At 39.1% G+C, this 13,228-nt stretch overlaps 1 protein-coding gene across 14 annotated transcripts in view; it reads right to left on the bottom strand.

The window, feature by feature from the left end:
- The window catches only part of PARD3 (par-3 family cell polarity regulator), a 466,403-nt gene that overhangs the window by 188,606 nt on the left and 264,569 nt on the right, over window positions 1–13,228 (bottom strand). For 10 of the 14 annotated variants that reach the window (XM_054191468.1, XM_054191466.1, XM_054191464.1 and 7 more), the window contains one exon: window positions 11,834–11,872. The exons of the other annotated variants lie outside the window; for them this stretch is intronic. In XM_054191468.1, the coding sequence (XP_054047443.1) occupies window positions 11,834–11,872 (39 nt within the window). The remainder of the gene's footprint in view (window positions 1–11,833; window positions 11,873–13,228) is intronic. 14 annotated transcript variants of the gene reach the window in all.

A 13,228-nucleotide genomic window follows, 5' to 3' on the forward strand; every position in this document is an offset into this window, starting at 1 on the left:
AACGGCCAGGCCCTGAGGAGCTCTGCTTATACTCAAGAGGCTGCTGCTGAAAGGAGGAATGGGAGGGATGAGCTGTTCACCAGCCCCGTCCCTGGCAGTAGACATCGTCCACTTGTCTCTGATCATCTTTCAGTTATAACAAAGTGGTTATAACCACTTTTGGTTATAACTTTATCAATTAAAGAAAAAAGTCATGCCCTTAAAGGCAATTCTCTGCAGTGGGCACAGTGTCTGGCCTCCAGAAAGATGCTCATGAACCCAACTGTGCTGTTTTTTTTCACCCATATGAAGGAGAAAAAGTAAGAGAACGCCCGCCAGAAAGTGCACAGTAATGTCCAACAGTCCGAAGTTCTTCTCTGGAAGAATTAATCTGGCCAATTTTTTTTCATTACCTTAGGAAATGTGTCACCTCCCTTACTAACACTGATTTTATACCAGCTTTTCCCATGTCACTCTCATCTATTTGCAAAGCTGGCTACTCCTATTTTTCTCCTACTCCCAGATACCTGGAGCAGGACAAAACACATGAGAAGCTAACATGCGCCTGCTGAGCCACCCCTGTTTCTTAAGAACTGAGGAAATGCAAAGCTGACAGGCTCCTCTGAAATCCAAACACAGACTACAGCAAAGATGGATGTGAAAGCCATGTGGAGTACAGCAGACTGAGATGATCAATTTGGGCACAAGCATGCTAGTTGTGTCACCACTGACCTAGAAATGCAATGCGAAAATGTCACATGGGAAGGCAGTCAGACTGCTGAGAGAACCAGAACAGCCGAGGGAAGAAAAACAGGAGCTCTGTCTTTTCCCACTTGGTTAAAAGCATGAGCTTTAATGTGTTCACCAGACCTTTCCCTTGCATTAGACAATATTTGCATGTCTCTAACCATCTTTTGTTTATAACAAAGCATAATGCTTCATCAATTACAAAAAAAAATAAAAATCAACACTCTCTATTCCAAGTGCCACAGCTAAACTGGCTGGCTTATGAATTCCATTATCCAAATACATCTCTTGGCCATGTAAATCAGCATGATCTGTGCTAGCTGTCAGGAATGGAAAGGTGCACTGTGTCCATGGAAAAAATATTTGCCAAATTTGGGGAAAATTACAACCCTCATTTTCCCATTTGGGGCACAAAAGCACTAGTTACAGCATACATTTGAGGTGCATCTTTCGTCAGGTGGCTGCAGAATCAAACAATTTGAGACACATGCACGTTACCTTTTATTTTCTGTAACATTGCTCACTTTTATTCCTTAATAAATAGTAGGAATAAAAGCTGGCAAGCCAAAAGGGAGATAAAGCCAAGGCAGGATGTATGGGTAATCCAACAAAGCACTTAAGTTTACTGCATTTTTCTTTACTACTGTTATCATAAATTTACAATCAATCTTCCCCCCCATGTATTTTCTGCTGTTCTAAAAATATGCCAGAACTTCATCCACAGCCAGCTCCTTTCCAGTGCAGAGACCTAAACTGCTTCCCGGCACAGCCTGTCCCCATCGGGTGCACTTCTATATGCCAAAGGGTCAACTGGAGAGAGCATCTCAGTAAGCATCCCCAAGGACCGGGCTAATGGCCTCTACGCCACTTCTCTTCAGCAAGACCAAAGAGCGGCATTATCAGCTCAGCACTATTCTTAATGTGAGTCTTCTGCTGGCTTGTTTTCTACAGGCTTAAATAGGGAAAAGATCTAGTGCTAATATTGGGCTACAGACACCTGAGTGTGGAGGTGATACTTAACGCCCAAACCTGGAAGAAACTTCTCTTTAGCAGCTGCACATGAGTGAGCAGATCATGCATGTGAAAAAATGAGAAACAGCAGCCTCAGCACTAGAACAGAAGTAGTGAAGCCATGAGAAAATTGCTCAACTCATCCAAAGAAAAAAATACCATTACTGGGCTAAAGCTAAATTGCTTTAGGGACTTCACAGGGTATCCACAGGTCTTTTCAACTCAGCCAGCTTGCCTCACCACCATGCCTGTGTCCATAATTTTAGGGACATGAGAAGTCTTTTGCCCTCTAGAATCTGCACGTCATCTGTCAGTACCATATGCTTGAATGTAGATTTTAAAAAGAGAAAGTGATAAAGAGAACAAGCATTTCTTTCTGATATGCCACAATTTTTCCTAAGAATACTTAGGAGAAAAATGTGGGGTTCAAGAATAACTGAACCATTAAGATTCAAGGACTATGGACTAGGGATATGAAAGTACCGACTCTAAAGTTGGTGCCACACCATGGTACCAAAGAAGGTCTTACTACATATGATATATTGAATACAACTTCATACATACAAACCTCGGAACAGAACTATATAGTGATCAGTAACGTCTAAGCATGTCACAAAGGAGCCGTTCTTAGAGAAATAAGCAGGAAGATTTTAGCAGGATACCATAGTATTTTAAACCAAAGTCGTAAAAACAAAAACAAACAAACAAAACCCAACAAAACCTCAGAGTGGCTGAATCCTTTGTTCCCCAAAGCCCTTTAGAGAGTACACAAACATTGCATGTACAGTGACTCTCCCCAATCAAAAAAGTAAAATTTGCGCTAAAATTGTGTCGAGCATTAAGTATGTAAATGTAACAAATCATAAAAATTCCCTAATACATCCATGAGACAGCATAAAAATGCACAAAAATCTAAAATGCAGCATTTAAAAATTTCAGCTGAGAACACAATCACTTCCTAATTGCAATAACTTCCATTTGATCTTGATATACTCTAAATTAACAGCTTCGCTATGTCAATCAAACACCTCAACACTATTTTCATGATTAGTTGATCTGTGGGAGAAATTTATTCCTTCATATACTTTGACAGGCCAGCAGTAAACATGCAAGCCAAATTATGTACTATGAACCCTGAACAACAAAATTTAACTCCCTTAAGACTTTTCACACACTGTGTCCAAAACAATTAACAGCAGCACAATATTCTGGTCAGACAGAGTCTGCTGAGGAAAAGGTCATCTGAAATGACTTCAGCTGGATGAATGAAGCTGCTCAAGTATGTAATTTGTAATAAAAATTCGATTGGTGATAAAATATGTAGGTGACTTCTTTTTTTTTGCTTCGAATTCATACTTAGTATCAATTTATACTAAATGACATTTGAGGTAAGTTCTTCACTTGTTAAATACAACATAAATATATCTTAAAGATAAACTTCCTGACTAGAGCAAACTTACGGCCATGCTTTGATACACAGGGGGATTTAAAAAAAAGCCATTGGTTAAACAGGAGGAAATTATTTTTCTCTTCTACATAACACTGATTTCTGATCTGATCATAAAACATGATTTAATTTTCTAAACAACATTAAAATGGACCTTGACACTAAAAGTGCAATAAGTCTATTTCATCATGTTAGTAACAGCATCTCCTCCTTATCCTTTTATGTTTTAAATACGATGAAGAAATTTCTTGCTTGGGACTTCTTCCCTTTATAAAATCTCATCAGGTTCAGCTGGTGAGTAAGCAGCATGAGATGGCTGAAAAAAGAAACCCAACAGCAAAGAAAAACCTCCTCCCACCTAACGGGGGAAGCAATTTTCAATCAAGCTGGGACAAGTTTCCGAAGCGGCTCACTGCAGCTACAAATCCGGCCACATTCTCTCCAGCGAAGTTCATCCTCTTGCAAGCTTAGACATGCTGTCGTCTCAGCAGCTATTAAGTCGCTGAAACCTGCCTGCAAGTTACTTTGTGATTATGTATAGGGGAAAGAAATAAGTTCATCATGGGACTCTCAGCAAAAATCCGGTGCACTCCTGCTGTCTTTCACAGAAGCAATTACTAAAGCTCCGTATCCCCACTCTTAGAGGGTAACCTGTACTTCCAAGCTATGTATATAACACACACACAAACATTTGCAGGGCTCCTGTACGCACACGCACATGCATGTACATATACAAACGCACCCTTCTTATGCCATGATGAAGTTCACATGATAAATTCTGTAACCACAGCACAAACCCTACCCCCCATCTACACTATTCACTTTACCTGCCCCCAAATCCTGCTGCGTCCAGCCTCCTAACGTCACTGCCCTAAGCCCGTTAGCCTCTGTTTAATTACTATTTTGTTAATCTATCAGCCTTTTGCCTCACAAATGCATCTTCTCTCTTTCAAATGTGTCCGGACTGAAAATCTCAAGTTCTTGAAAGACGAGTTTGAAGTCCCATGGACATTACGAGCCCACCAGGTCTAGGAAGTGCAGGCTAGAAAAGTAAAAGGTCTGGAATTTTCAAAATCCCAGGTTTAGTCATTCGGTCCCAATAATGGGGAATTCCAACCTAACGTCACAGTCTTTCCCAGGATATTTTCAATCTGTAGAAGATTTTAATACAGAATTCATTATTCTTTCTCACAAGGCACCCGCAGTACTAAAAAATCATAACTCCTATACATCAGGAAACCAATAAAATTTGTCTCAGTATAACAAAGTAGAATTCTTATTTTAAAACATGCATGATATACACAAGAGAGAGGAGATTTCACTTAGCTGTTCTGCAAAAACATTCTTGACATCAAAGATGACTCAAATTGTTTTGTCCTTCAAGTTAGGTGGGTGACATTACTGTCATACCAGGCCACCTTCTAAACTGAGATACACCTAAAGTTGACAACTCTCACTTTTATCATATGCCATCACATATGGAAATGTAGAACACGTAAATTGAGCAGCTCTAAGGAAGCAAAACAACATCCGTGGTCAACAACTGTTTCGTGGGGGGTGATGTTTAGTACTTATAAAAATGTAGATGTATTACTGCTGGAGGTACTGAAAACAGAGCAATGTAGGTGGCCCGTAACACACCTCTCCAGCTTCAGTGGAGGCCTCTCCCGAGGAGGAGATGCATCCTGCCGTGGGTAGGCATTACAGAAATACAACTACAGCAACTCATTCAGATTTAAAACTGGACCTCCAGCAGAGAAAAGCCTGCCTACTGATCCAATCGTGACATGCACACTCCAACCCGGTTTCCTCCTGAAAAACAACAAGGCCTTTTATCTTTTTTTTTCCCCTCTTTTTTTTTATAAAATCAAACGATCATGTGTTGCATTACAGGTTATAAGGGTCTTAAGTGTCTTCTTACCTAGTTATAAAATGATGTAGGGCTTAAGCCAACTCAACAACTAAAACTCTTACGCTTGCTTTCTTTTTCTAACTCTTCCTAGGTTAAGTATTTTAATATCTCCCATATGTTAGATAAACACTAATGAATCTTATTTGCACGTATACACTGAGACTCATTATTCATATTAGCTAAGTTAATATGTCACATCTGGCAAAGACTGCACTCTTGTTCAAATCAAACAGCAGCTGCTAAATATCAAAAACTACATTTGAATTCCGAGATTTTATGGGAAATATGGCCTGCTTTAATTTTAATCCGATCAAGGAAAAGTTTTTTGCATATTGTATGTGGATTAACTTTGGTACTTATTTATACACAGAAACACTCATGAAAACACCACAAAACAGGCCCGTTACATTTCCAGTTATGTCCATTTTAAGGATTTAATTTAGTATCAAAAAACATATTCCACATTCAAAAATGTTTTCAGTTTTATGCTTTTGATGGATTAAAAAATGGTTTAGGAAAAAGTTAGATGTTTTCCAAAGCACAAGAATTCCAGCATGTGATTTTCATTTAGTATGAAAAGCAAAGCTTTGCAAAAGCCCATGTTTAAATACATGCACATGGTTGTTATTCATGTCTGTAAGAAGGCCATTGCTTGTCTATGCTAACATTATTCTCCCTAATGCTAACACTCTGATCTGGGCTGTCGTAGAAACTGGTTTAAGCACTTGAGATTCTACGTTTCAAATCAACTGATCAGACCGCTAAAAATATTTTCTTGGTTATGCATCTCCGAACTTCACTCAGGGACTAGTCCGCTGCCTTTACCATAACGACTGTGCCTTATTCAGGCCAACACACCCTGTTCCGAACTCTTGTTCCTACTCAAACTTTGTGGTCCTACTCTATGTTCTGAAACATATACGTGCTTGTAATGCTAACCCCATTTCTTTACAAGATGCTTACCCTAGAGCGGCAAAAACCAAGGGATTAGATACACAGCAGGTGTCTGCTCTGCCAAAGAAGCCTATAAAGCTACAGCTCTCTGCGCTATCCCCTGTTCAAGGGAAACTTCAATGCCCGACACACTAATGACACAGCTCCCAAAAAATCTTTATACTTCCCTCACTGGCCCAGTGGCTATACAAGACCCAAAAGACTAAAGAAACAGATAGTGAGCGTCTGGGAAAGCCAGACAGAAAAACAAAGTTGAAAGGGAAATAACGCCTTTGTAGAAGTCCACGGCAAGAAACACGTCCCACACGAGGCAATGCCCCTACTGGGCAATGGGACTGACCTGTGCCTTTCTCCTACTCCTGATACAGGCTTCCAGGCAACCGTGGCAAACAACTTCATCTCACTTTTTTTCCTGGACTTAATAGCAAGGAAATATCAACACCAAGAGTTTAAAGCCAATAGTGCAGTAAAACAAGCTTTACACGTAACAAATGAGTTTTCAGAGGTTTAAACAGTAATTTTAAGCAACAATGCACTTACCCAAATTAGGTCAAGTGTTTGAAAGAACCTGATGACCCCACTGCCTGTGCTAGCAGATGACCCACTAAAGGACCTGGTGGCCCCTTTCAGTCTGATATCTGATGTCTGAGTTGTAAATGCCTTAACACAATCAACTCTTACTATCCAAAATAACCTAAGGCTGGTATGTAGGGAAAAGTATAATAATGGTGAATAACAATGTGCACACATCACTGTGCAACAGTGGCACTGAGGCAACCCTGTTAGAGAACCTCAGTGGAGGGACACATAGCACATTGCCTTCCACAAAACTGGCAACTGGCCAGCAAGTGTTATCAACACCAGCTTTGAGAAAAAGGCTAAAGCCGCCCCACAGTGCTGTCCGGAGCCAGCCTGCGTGTGCCACACTGCAGCCCAGGGCAATCATCTGCAGACGATGGAGTCAAAACCAGGAGCCTGGGGGTCAGTCCCAAGCACAATGTCGCACAGAAGTTTATGTGGATTATCATTGAACATTCCAGGAAATTCAGAATACTCGAAGAGCATTCATAAACACAGTCATTCAACTGTTGTAATTATTCACCAGGAATTAATGTCTCATCTCTACTCATTAATGCCCCAGAACATGCTGTTTGATACTAGAGTACCTCCTATGGGAAAAGACTGTAAACACAACAGGATCCTGCAGAAGATCACACATTCACTACCTCTTTCTTTCATCTGGCCAGCGATCTGTTTCTTATGTCACAACTTTATTAAGAATATAATCTGAAACCACTCAAAATAGCACTAATTGCTTTTAAAACGTAATCACCCTTATGCCTCACACCGTTAGAAGATAAAAAGGTATAAAAATAATCAGCATCAGTTATTAACGCCATGGAGGAAATAACAGCACCAGCTTAATCACCAGTCAAACCTCTCCTCTTTTGATAAAATCATTCTGTATCTAATGATAGCACTGCTCGTGGTGTAGGCTGCTATTAGTCATTGTATGATCTTGGCTCAATTTTCAGACATTTGGATCAGCTATTGCAGCAATGGAAATCGACGAAGCTCTAAACTGTTCTCCAAAAAAGGTTCTGCGTGAAGGAAGAGCTGCATCAACTGAATGATACAAAGGTTCTATAAATGCTGAAGTTGTGTGTAAGTGACTACGTATCTTGAAGTAATACAAACAGCTTTTTACCAAAAGTAAAAAACACGCACGCGCACACACACACACACACTCAGAACATCACCATCTTAAAGCTCAACAGTGACAGTGCTTTCTTCCCCCTAGATTAAGCTCCAAGAAACTTTCACCCATTAATCGATTTGTCTTTGTCAGTTACGTCTTTCTAGGCATTTGCTAGTCCATCTCATATTTGTAACACAAAAAGTTGCAAACAAAAAGTGCATAAAATAAATATGTGTTAGTTCTTACAAATGCCTCTGACCACGGTGGTATCACCCCATTCCTGTAGGTGATGAATTCTTGCATAAAAAGCGTAGCTAGCTGATTTACTCAGAATCACACAGAAAAACCTATTGCAGGAACAGCAATTCAACCCAAAAAAGCTGCTAGGTTTAGCCATGACATTATCCTTGGATTCTGAAAAAACATGGTGATCAAAAAGAAATTCAGATAATATCAAGAGTATCAGATGTTCAAGTTCAGAGGAAAATAAAAAGCAATCCCATTTGCAATTTCTATCAGGGCTGCTAAACATTTATATATTGTTCCAACACACCAACCGCTCTTGTTATGTCACTGTTACAAATCCTACACTCACTAAAATTCATAACATTCTGCTCACTTACAGCAATTTGACAGAAAAACAAATGAGAACAGAAAAATAAACCTTTCCCATGCTGCTGAGTGCAACAATCATGAAATGAAATCCTGAATCCTAACTTTGAATCTCTTTTTACCAATAGACAACGCTCCCTAGAAAATACTTACATATACAATAATTATTATTTTTCTAGCATTATGCTTACATGAAAGTTAACTTGTGGGTTCTGAATTCAGAAAACAAACAGTGAATGACAATTGTAAAAGCAAAATATTACCGAAACACTATTGACTTTCAAAGAGTATGAGGAAAAATTAATTGGCAGATGTTTTACATAGCATAATTAACAGTTCATTTCAATGCTCTGTAACAAGATTAAGATAATTATGCTTAGAAACAGAAACGTAATAATGATAAATTACTAGTTTTCATATTACGGTCAATCTCCTGCATTCCAAATAATCACCATGTTTAGAAATAGGTGCATCTGTTCCGTGTTGTCATCAGCTACACAAATGGCACAAACTGGTGGCTGGGTGAAACAATCTTTCAACCAAGATACAGGAGATATCCTTGCTCCAGGAGTAAACGGAGCGCCTGTTCCCTTCGTCAGCAAAACAGAAGGTAAAACCAGCAGCACTGTTTTCACTAGGGCACAGTTACTGGATAGAGCTGAAGATGCATTAGCGATTTGCATTTCTTATGGATAACTGGAGAGCAAAGCTTCGATTCTGCGAGCTTAGCAAGTTACAAAACCTCCTCATACGGAAGGTTCAAGAATGAGAATATGAGAATCTGTATTCTGTGATGGCGTGCAAAATGGGAAGTCGTATGCTTTCCTACATGGGTAGTAAGAAATAACTCTCTCTCAAGGATTTCAGGCCACAAATAAATTAAGAAAAAACTAATTTGCAAGGTTTTCTTTTGTTACATCTATGAAGATTTCAACTACTGCATCCAAGTGTCACAATATTAGTGTAAATGATTTCACAATACCAGTTACATGAATGTAACCCCTGAATATTAATACGATGTTGATAAATTAGGTTTTATATTTTGGGGTTTACATATAAATTTTATTTCAGGCCTTCCATTTTCAAGGTTTTTTTTTTTCTTTTTTAATTTCAAAGGTGCATTTTTTTCTATTTCCCTCCAAAGACATAACAACAATAAAAACCAAAAACAAACCCAACCATTTTGCCTTTAAATTAAAAACAGACTTGCATTTCACATCTCTCTCATTTGTATAGCTTTACTGCTTTCATCATCCTTTTTTTTGTTGTTTTTTTGCTTTGCTTTCTACTATCAAGTCCTTGACACCTGGAGACTAAAACCTCACAACTAACGGCACAAAGATCAGAGCAGGCACAGAAATAGAAATTGCAAGATTAGAAATCTCAAAGACCTGAAAAGTAGACAGAGGAGGAATAAATAGGGATTGAGACAGAACCAAGGAGAATAAAGGAAGGCAATGAAAAATACTTTCAAAAATAATAATAAAAAAAAAAAAAAGGTGTGTGACTGTATTATTAATGTGCAGCTGAGGAAAATTAGTTCTGTAGAACTGGAGAATCACACCTATCCAAAGCAAAGTAGATTGGAAGAAGGGAGGTAAGTGCAAAAGCATTGTGCATTATAAATACCCACTGAAACCTTTCACGTTTAGTCCATTTTTTATTCCCACCCAGGAGAAGGCAAATTTAAAGAGATCTTGATCACTGTCGCTCTGAGCTTTCAAATAAATAACAAAAAAATCCCACCCCATAACGAATGAAAAAACCAAGACATTGTGCAAAAATCATTTTTGCACTGACTAGCTTTCGAGCTTCAGTCCCTCACTAACCAAATATATCTCCACATGTTTTCCAGTTCACTTCCTTATTTCCATGGCTTGCTAGGGCTTTCTGGCTGGTTTTTCAGAAATCCCAAGCTACTCACACACTCCCCGTCCCTCTTGCGTAATCCCCTGGTTAACAAGCAATTTTTAGCTCACATCTACAGAGAACAAATGAGAGTTCCTTATTTTCTTTTAGTCTTTTCTTAGATAAAGTCAGGAAGCTGATCAGAAAAATCATAAGAGCAAAGATTTCACCATGGAATTTGGTACAAAACATTAACTTTCCAACAGATGAGCAACTGCTTTATATAAACACCCTATAGGCAACATGCCTAATCTTAATGAGGTTTGTGGGCAGAATTTCAACTCCTAACACTTTTATAAGGCTGCACCCACAAATGATTTTCAATTGTATTCAATTACAGGCAGAAATACTGTCCTGGGCTTTGATCTTTGATCTCCTTACATATCAGCAGTACATGGTAAAAAACGATGAAGATAAAATGATACATTCACTAACAAGATATACTAAAAAAATATTGTGAGGCACGCCTGAAACAATGATACACCCATGAGTTTGCAGAGCCCTTATGCAGATGACTTTGAGACTAGAAAGACATCAAAAGAGAGAGGGATAGAAGTGAATATTGCTGCATTCAACCCAAACACCCATGTTAGCAGCTACATTCCATTGGCCTGAAACATCAGCAGTATCAACTAATGTACCCTTGACTACCTCACTGAGATGGCTCTTACACGTCTTTACCTAGCATTGACTTTCTTTTTATGCCAGACACCATCTCACCATTGCTGGTAAGGCATTCCAAATCACCTAGACAAAATTTTTCATTTTTTCAGCACCCTAACTAATTTCAAATCCCAGCACAAACCCTCTTAATTTTCCCATAACCTAATTTATAATTTAATTTTGAAATAGGTACCTAATTGAATGGAGCTTCTTGAAGTACATTTTTAACTAAGAAACAGTATACCTTTAAGGTAATATAGTATTTTTATATCCTCTGCTAATATTTCATAAAACAAACCTTTTATTTTAGAAAAAAAAAATTACATATATTAGTATAATGTGTATTAAGACTGATCCTGCTCCACTGACTAAAATGAGGTATATAAACAATATACAACCTCCATATACAGCCTCACTGACAGATCACATACAAACCTGTAACAGCCTTCAAAGGGTTAAAGTCGATACTACTTCCCTATAGTTTCTTAGAAATAACTAACGAACAGTGGTTTGCTATGAGGATACAATTGAGACTTAACTCCAAACTGCTTAATTTCTGTGTTTGTATCTCAGGTTTCAGTCATACAACCGTGATTTAAACAATTAGTTTCAACAAGTAACCCAAACTAACAGTCTACTCTTATTCCAACTTTAGGCCCTTGGCTGTGTATAAAAGATGTAATTTCAAATAGCACTTGAATGTACATAATAATTGAATTGCATCTAATAGTCAAACAGTATTTGAAATTACATTAAAAAACGTATTTAAAATGTAAAGCTAGAGAGAGCCATCTACAGTATATAAGGTGAAAGGAGGATCTGTGAATCTTTGATGGAGAAGTGCCATATCAATTTAAAAACATTTGGGAGTCTTCCAGTATGGAAAAGACAAAGCTCTTACCGTTTCCTTTGGAATTTGTGACTGGCTTTGTTCTGCATTCTAAAGGAAGTAAAAAAAATAAATAAGAACACGACTACATACGACATATACTATCTATCAGCAGGGGGATAAACAAAGAGCTCTAATTCTGACGTGAAGTGGTAATGGAAAAATGAAGGGTGTTCATCACACTCCCTGGTTCAAATTTGTCTAAACAGGCACTAAATGAGAGGTGAACAAAAATAACCTCCAGCGATCTTAGGCCAGTGGACCTGACTTTATCTGGTTCTGAGGGAGGCGACTATCTGGCCAAGGAAGGATCACGGCTGCCTGCACCATCTTCTGGCTGGTGGAACATTCTCGTTCAGGGATGTTCTCCCCTGGCCTTTCCCTTCTGCTTTGAAGTTTTCAAAGAACAACCTTAGCAGTCCAGATGAAGCCTTCCAAATATTTTAAACAAGTACCTATTTTTTAAAAACATCCATTCTCATTTTAAGAAGGGACTCCCTTTTTGGGAGTGTGTGTTTGGATGAACCATAACTACAGCACCGGGTATCCCAGGACAGGAGAGTGCTTTCGGTCCACCACAGGTGGGACCCTCCTGTACCTTGCATTCCTCACCCCTGTCTCAGGGTACGTAAGGCAAACATACATCATTGGACAACCTTTCTGCATTCCTCAACCAACTCTGGAAACACACGCAAGGACCTATTACTCTTCCAAGCCCACGTACACCCACATTATAACCCCTCTGAGCACCCAGGAGCCACCTTGCTGCTGTCTGGCTGATCGCTTTTGGGCTAACCAGCTATTTCTTTCTTTCAGCTGGGCCAAAATGAAACGCTAGAGTTTACTGGACTTTTTTTTGCTTTGGGCTGTTTTGGAGGAGATTCAAATGATTAAGCACAAAAACGTAGTGACAAAGTAGTAACGCAAACATCCAGTTAGCTTTAACCTGCAGGCAATAACCGGTAAGAAAAAAAAACGATGAAGGAGCCAACTACCAGGAACATGTAAAGGACCTACATGTACCAATGGCCATCTTAACTCGTAGGGTACTGGGGATTAACTCTGCCAGTCTCTGCTGCTACTGAGAATATAGCTCAAAAGCTAAAAAATAACGCAAGTCAATCCTTCAGCGGATTCACATCGTCAGTAGCAGGCTCTAAGAAAATCCTTCACAGCAAGTTACGTTTGGTTATGTGAGGCAACCACAGTGTTACAGGAGCTCTACTTAACCAGAGTTATCCTCACCCCTTTCATAAATGGAGGGGGCAGGGAGGGAAGATTTTTAAGAGGCAATCTGCCCCTCACACTGATGCGGACAAGCCCTAATGTGTTCCCTATCTGGCACTAGGTATTCTGGAGAAGTATAATCATTCTTCCAGATCTCACTGGTTAGAAAAGTTAACTCCC

The sequence above is a fragment of the Rissa tridactyla genome, chromosome 2 (genome assembly GCF_028500815.1).
Source record: "Rissa tridactyla isolate bRisTri1 chromosome 2, bRisTri1.patW.cur.20221130, whole genome shotgun sequence".
Classification (NCBI taxonomy): Eukaryota; Metazoa; Chordata; class Aves; order Charadriiformes; family Laridae; genus Rissa; species Rissa tridactyla.